This window comes from Lactuca saligna, chromosome 8 (genome assembly GCF_052625555.1).
Source record: "Lactuca saligna cultivar CGN05327 chromosome 8, ASM5262555v1, whole genome shotgun sequence".
NCBI classification, from domain to species: domain Eukaryota; kingdom Viridiplantae; phylum Streptophyta; class Magnoliopsida; order Asterales; family Asteraceae; genus Lactuca; species Lactuca saligna.
In genome coordinates, this window is record NC_136424.1 from 194,766,305 (window position 1) to 194,771,172 (window position 4,868).

The 4,868-nt window shown below is 33.7% G+C and overlaps 1 protein-coding gene across 2 annotated transcripts; it reads right to left on the minus strand.

Moving 5' to 3' along the window:
• Positions 1-1,179: 1,179 nt before the first annotated feature.
• LOC145013174 (flavin-containing monooxygenase FMO GS-OX5-like) lies at positions 1,180-4,326 on the minus strand. 2 transcript variants are annotated; one of them, XM_078971980.1, is made up of 7 exons: positions 3,705-4,323; positions 3,121-3,191; positions 2,890-3,039; positions 2,536-2,618; positions 2,298-2,431; positions 1,894-2,069; positions 1,180-1,442 (listed from the first exon to the last, which is right to left on the minus strand). In XM_078971980.1, the coding sequence occupies exons 1-7, from the start codon at positions 4,225-4,227 to the stop codon at positions 1,311-1,313; spliced, it is 1,269 nt and encodes a 422-aa protein (XP_078828106.1). In that variant the 5' UTR covers positions 4,228-4,323; the 3' UTR covers positions 1,180-1,310. The 2 variants fall into 2 exon arrangements, with proteins under 2 accessions (XP_078828106.1, XP_078828107.1); XM_078971981.1 differs by lacking the exon at positions 1,180-1,442 and having other exon boundaries at positions 1,900-2,107; positions 3,705-4,326.
• Positions 4,327-4,868: the final 542 nt, after the last annotated feature.

Consider the following 4,868-nt stretch of genomic DNA (forward strand, 5'->3'; position numbering starts at 1 on the left):
TGTTGTTGGAACTTCAAGAATTCTATTGTTTTTGGAATGGTTCTTCCTAGAAAATCCTTTATTTTTGATGAGGTTGTTGAGAGAACATTTTTTTGGATTTCCAATAGGTATAGTAAAGTTAAGCTTGGTTGGATTGTTTGACTTCATAATCTTGTTTTAGCTTCTACTTTGTTATAATATGCTTTTTCTAGCTCATTGCTACATTTTAATAAAATCTTTGGCCATTCTAAAATATAAACACACTCGCCTCTTGCCAACCATACCCTCTCACCCACTCCCAAACCCCAACACACTCATCCCCACCCCACGCCTACAACCTCACATCCACCCAACAACACCACTGCAATCACCGAGTCACTGATCCACCATCACCACCACCGTTGACCGGTTGATGCCACTGCTGCCACCACGACCACCGCTGCCACTGCCATCACAACTATCGCCTCCGCCAATAAACATGTTTTCTAAATTTTCTATTGAAAACTAAAAACGAAACTTATTTCAGTTTTTAACAAAAAACGAAAACTGTTTTTCTATAACTAGACGCAACCTAATGATTTCCGTTCTCCATACATCAGCCGGAGAAAAGCAACAACCATCGTCTAAGAAGAATCGGACGTCACTGTGATCCAATACAAGTAAAGTCTCTTCTTTATCATCCACAAAACCTCTGCCAGTGATTCTCCATACGTTTGTGCCATGTATGTTCAGATCTTATCGATCAATTCATTCTTAACTACAGTTTTAGTTTAATTTTTGAAAGGTTTATGAGTTCTTTTTTTAATGAGTATATGCAATTGTAATTTTGAGGTCGAATCGTTTCAAAACAGAAACAGTTTTGCTAAAGAAAATTACAGAAACGTGTTATTTTCTGTAGATATTACTACGAACTTCAGTATGATTGTAAAGATTTTCTAAAAATGGTAAGAAATTTATGTGAAGAAAAAAATTACTTCTTTAAATCATCAACCGTTCGATAAAATGCCCAAGTAAAAATGAATGTGAACTAATCTGTCAATCTGCTAGAGGGTTTGTTGAGTGATTTTGTAATCTGTCTTGATAGTTACTAGACAACAACCCAATCAAATTTATTATTATGTTAAAAAACATATTATGGTTTCCAAACCCCATATAGAATGGTATGTATATTCCCTTTATAAAAACTACTAATTCATTTATGTTTCTAATACAAACGATCAATGACCACATTACAATAGATTACTTTCTTGATAAAATGATTCGTGTGCCTACAATTCCAATTAATGCGCATCAACTGATAGTTAATTACACATAAATCAAAATTAAGAAAATTATAATTCAAACACGTCTCTAAAATCATTAGGATGAGAAATACATTGCTCTGAAAAATTCCTACAAATCACTTTAAGTCGATCATCTATTTGCAATCCTACTTGAGAAGCTAACCAGTCCACATATTCAAACTGTCATAGAAACCATCAATTTCAAAGTTTAATACATAGTTCGTTTGAAACCCAAACTCAAAGAGGAATGAACATAATCCAATCAATATTACTTTACTTTACTTTTTTTAATGATACTATAAGTTTTTTTACCCTTAGTAGCATCATAATTATGTTTTTACCCAAAACAACAATTTACTTACATTTATCTACCAATAACAGAAATATATTTTTATTAGCTTACCCATAATAACAACATAATTGTTTATTTACCGATAATACCAACATCCTTACATTTTGCTCCAATGTGGGAAATGTATATTATTTTTTAAATACTCTATTATCGGTAATAGAATGTGATTAAAATTTTCTATTGAGTAACGAATCATAAGTATGTTGCTATTTAGTAAAAAGGGTGAAGTACGTTGCTATATTTTCTATGTAATATTCATAGAAGAATCAAGATAATTACCTTAAAACCTAGTGAATGAGTGTAGCGCTTTGGGATCCCATTGTCCTCCATTTCTCGATAATGTTTGTGAACATCGGCTAACATCTCATCTTTCGATGGTAATGATATTTTCCCGGACAATACAAGTGCTACCCATTTTGATTGTAGCTCAAACATTTGAAAATGAACACCTTGATCTTCATAATGATAGTAAAGGAGTGTTTGTTACTCAATACTGAAAGAACAACTTGATAAATAAAATTAGAGAAATGAGTCTTTTAAGTCCTAAGTTTTATAAACTTTCCCTCGTTTATTTCCCAAAATATGTCGTAATTTTCTCGAATATTTTTTAAACATCATTTACCCAAGAAATACTTAATAGAAAAAGGAAAGAACAACATTATTTTAGTTAACAATGTACGTACTATATGTTAGTCCAACGAAAGCTAGTCTAGGTGCGAGTTGTGGAGGGAACACATGTTTATAGAGTGGTCCAACACGATTGTCATCCACATGCACAATGTTGTTTGTTCTTAGAAAGGGGAAATGAAACTTGTACCTATCATATACACCAAATCAAATAAGAGTTTTGCGGTGTATTTTCATGGAATTTTAAAATAAAACGCATGTTTTTGGGTAAAGACTGTTGCGTGTAATTCATACCCCGTGCAATGTAAGATAACATCCGCTCCAATTGAATCTCCATCTTGGAAGAAGACCGTTCCATCATCATAAACACGATTAATCTGTTCAAATGTCAAAATTGTGTTCATAATGGTCCCATTTGTTACACATGACACATAGGTTGTATGTGTTTGCCATAAACTGGACTAACACAATCTTAATGGGACAAATATTGCATTTTTTTTGCACCGCCTAAAAAGGTGTAACATGCTCTCACTCTCCATATCTCATCCTCATCATGAAGACAAAAGAGGTCGTACTGCATTTGATGTGTATTAATGGACTAACACCCAAAAAAAAAGTTTGTCTAAACCTATAAAGACTTGGATGTACCTTTGAATGTTGCCATATATTTTCATACACATCTAACTTTGAGACCTTGACATTTAAAGATCTTGACGAAAGATGAACCTCTTTGGCAACTGTTGCGATTTCTCGAGATATATCTAATGCACTAGTCCCATTCCCAATCACTACCACCACCTGTAATTGTATCGAAAATCTTGATACACTTTTACTTATTAGTTAAAATGAAACAAAAATACGAGAAAGATGTAGACAAACTTGATCTCGATATGGTTCAGGAACACGATAATTGTGACTATGAGTTTGTTTTCGTGACCATTCCTCGATACCTGCCTCGATTTTATAAGCAAAATAAAATTTAGCTATAAGTTTTTTAATGAATAATAATTTGAATCTTACGAAATATAGTTTATGATTGCTAAATTCAGTTTGTTGAGAATTTATAAAGGATGATCTTAATAAACTCCTTGTCACTTCTATCACAACCATAATTTTTCTTGAAATGTAATTATTGAAATAAAAAAACAGAGTTTTTCTTGAAATGAAATTATTAAAATACAAAACTATAGGGCTAAATCTGTATTTGTTGAAATTTAACATTACAGGAACCAAAACAGTAATTTACTAATTATTAATCTAGGAGACCAAATATGCAACTATTCCATTATAGCAGGGTCATTTCTGTAATTACGAGGTATGATAGCATCAATTATCGTATTATACTATAATATAGTAATAACAAAATTTAAAAAAAAAAAAACAAAAACAAAAAAGAAAAAAAAAAAAAAAAGTTAGTTAAAAAGTCACGTGAGCCGGCCGATCTGTAAAATTACATTACATACCAGGAACATCATCGGCGATTCGAGGTTCAGTATGGTGGCCGCTGCAAACCACCACCGCATCAAACACCTCGGCCACCGAACCCACCTCCATCGTCCTCCACTCCACCACAAAATCACCATCTAATGAGTCGACTCGCACCACCTCCGAGTTAAACCGAATCACCTCAGTGATTCCGAACTCGTTAGCAAAATCCTGCAAAAACTTTAGAACCTCTTCATGTCCGGGGAACATTCTCGGATCACCGTAGGATTTGTCTTCAAATGAGTAATAGGAGAAACCCATGAGTGGCCGGGGGATATTTGTTCGGAGGGACGAGTAGAGACTGCTGTGGACAACGGATCTATTGGGGTCGAGGTGAAGAACATCGCCGGCCTCGACTTGGGGTTCGTAAAGCCAGGTTCCACCGAGACGGTTTGATTTTTCAAAGACGGTGACTCGGTGGTTCTCTCGGAGAAGCTCCCGGGCGGTGAGTAGGCCGGAGGTGCCGGCTCCGATGACAGCGATATTCAGAGAATGTGTCATGATGATGGGGCGGCGTAAGTTGAGTGGGATTGGGTAAGTGAAGGAGTATGTTTTTTTGGTTCAAGTCGATTTGGTTTTTGGGATTTGTCTAAATTTGACAAAATAAATATTTAAATCAAATTGTATCAGACTTTTGTTGTGAGGATTTGTCTTATATTTTACAAAAGTCTCAAAAATAATATAACTTAAACAAAATGTACCATAAGTGCCTTTGTAAGAATTTTGTTTTGATCGAGGGTCGTTATATCAATCAAAACTAAATCAACTAACATAAGTAGATAGGGTAAGTCGGTTAAACATTGTGTCAAAATAATAAATAAAGAGAAAAGTATTACTAGCAATTATCACAGAAAAAATTAAAGTAAAAATCAAACAAAAACTTGAAGATTTATTAATTAAAATGAGAAAACTAAAGTACTTCCTGTTCAGTTATAGACAGTTTAGATTTACACACTTTCTTTCCTAGAATCTTAATTCAATTACTTAGATGCGATTGGGGTTTATTAACTTGTAACAGATAGTTTGGATACACAATATGTAATTCAACTAGTTGTCTTACTCCTTTATGTCTAAATGAATTGGGAACAATTAGTGAACTAGCAATAAAATATCTTACGATTACCTATTACCATATTAAGATT